The 1,204-nt window shown below is 54.2% G+C and overlaps 1 protein-coding gene across 1 annotated transcript in view; it reads right to left on the bottom strand.

The window, feature by feature from the left end:
- LOC125488228 (alpha-actinin-2-like) overlaps positions 1–1,204 on the bottom strand; it is a 19,587-nt gene that overhangs the window by 16,191 nt on the left and 2,192 nt on the right. Inside the window, exons 4-5 of the mRNA XM_048621159.1 lie at positions 853–972; positions 379–465 (exon numbers count right to left, since the gene is read on the bottom strand). Coding sequence (XP_048477116.1) covers positions 379–465; positions 853–972 — 207 coding nt within the window. The remainder of the gene's footprint in view (positions 1–378; positions 466–852; positions 973–1,204) is intronic.

The raw sequence follows: 1,204 nt of genomic DNA, 5'->3' as shown, positions 1-1,204 counted from the left end.
CTAACCTCTACCCTAGCCCTGACCCTAACCCTAGCCCTAACCTTTAATCCTGACCCTAACCCTAACCCAAACCCTGACCCTAACCTTTAACTTGACCCTAACCCTACCCCAAATCCTAACCTCCAACTCTTCCCTGACCCTCACCCTAACCCTGACCCTAACCCTAATTCTAACCTCTGACCCATCTCAAACCCTAACCCTAAATGCCCTCCCCCAGGATATCACCCAATCAGTGTTGCCCTTGATCATCTCCAAGTTTTGATCTTGAATTTCATCCAATCACTGCCCTCAAATTTATTTTGCCTCCCCACCCATCCCCTCAGCAAGTCTGACTAATCACTGCTCACGATTCTATCGCAGAATGGCCATTGCCCTCACCTTCCACTGAAATGTCCTGGATGGCGAAACGGAGGATGATGGTCCAGATCATCCCAAGCGTCATCTTCAAATTCCCATCCACAATTTCTGCACAAGAAGAGGCAACGTTACCGACAGGTGGGAGGACCTCAGGGAGAAGGGGTTATGGTGGTGGTGGGGGGGCGGTGTTCTGTAGAGCAAGTGGGGTGGAGTGGAGGGAGGAGTGAGTGAGGATGGAGGGTCAGCGGGGATGAGGTGTGGCCGGGGGAAATCGGGGTGGAGGGGGTCAGAAGGAAGGATCAGGTACAGCCTTGTAAAGCCTCAGTTGGCTTCAGTACCCAAGTCCAAAAGGGGAGGGGAGTCCTGGTTTGGGAAGGGATGGGATGACAGCGGAATGAAACATTGGTGATGGCTCTGGCAGTGGAATAGCGGCTAGCATGCAGGCGAAGGACAAGGGTGTGCATGAGGTTTGAGGGAGAGGGTACAGACACCTACCTTCTGCCCCAATGGAGACCAGTTTGACCCCCTTACTGGCGATGTAGTCCAGGGCTTTGTTGACGTTGGCGATCTTGTGGAAACGCATCTTGCCTTTATCGGGTTTAGGGAGCCGCTCACCTGCAAACACAAAAAACATCCTCCTAGACCCTTCCTCGTGGCCCGAGCGACCTCCCGTCACCTCCCCAGACCCAACTGGGAACTCCACCACCCACCCCTCACCCTCCCCTGGACAGACAGCAACTTGGGGAACATGGAAACGGAGACTGTTCCTGTGTGACAGCCCCATAAAGGAGGGTGAATGGCCTCCTCCTGTTCCTGTTGGACAGGCTCGAAGAGAGGACTGAATGGC

This window comes from Rhincodon typus, unplaced genomic scaffold, assembly GCF_021869965.1.
Source record: "Rhincodon typus isolate 14 unplaced genomic scaffold, sRhiTyp1.1 hic_rhity00000071, whole genome shotgun sequence".
Lineage (NCBI taxonomy): Eukaryota > Metazoa > Chordata > Chondrichthyes > Orectolobiformes > Rhincodontidae > Rhincodon > Rhincodon typus.
The sequence above is the reverse complement of the archived record's forward strand: the minus strand, read 5'-3'. Positions and strand labels throughout refer to the sequence as shown.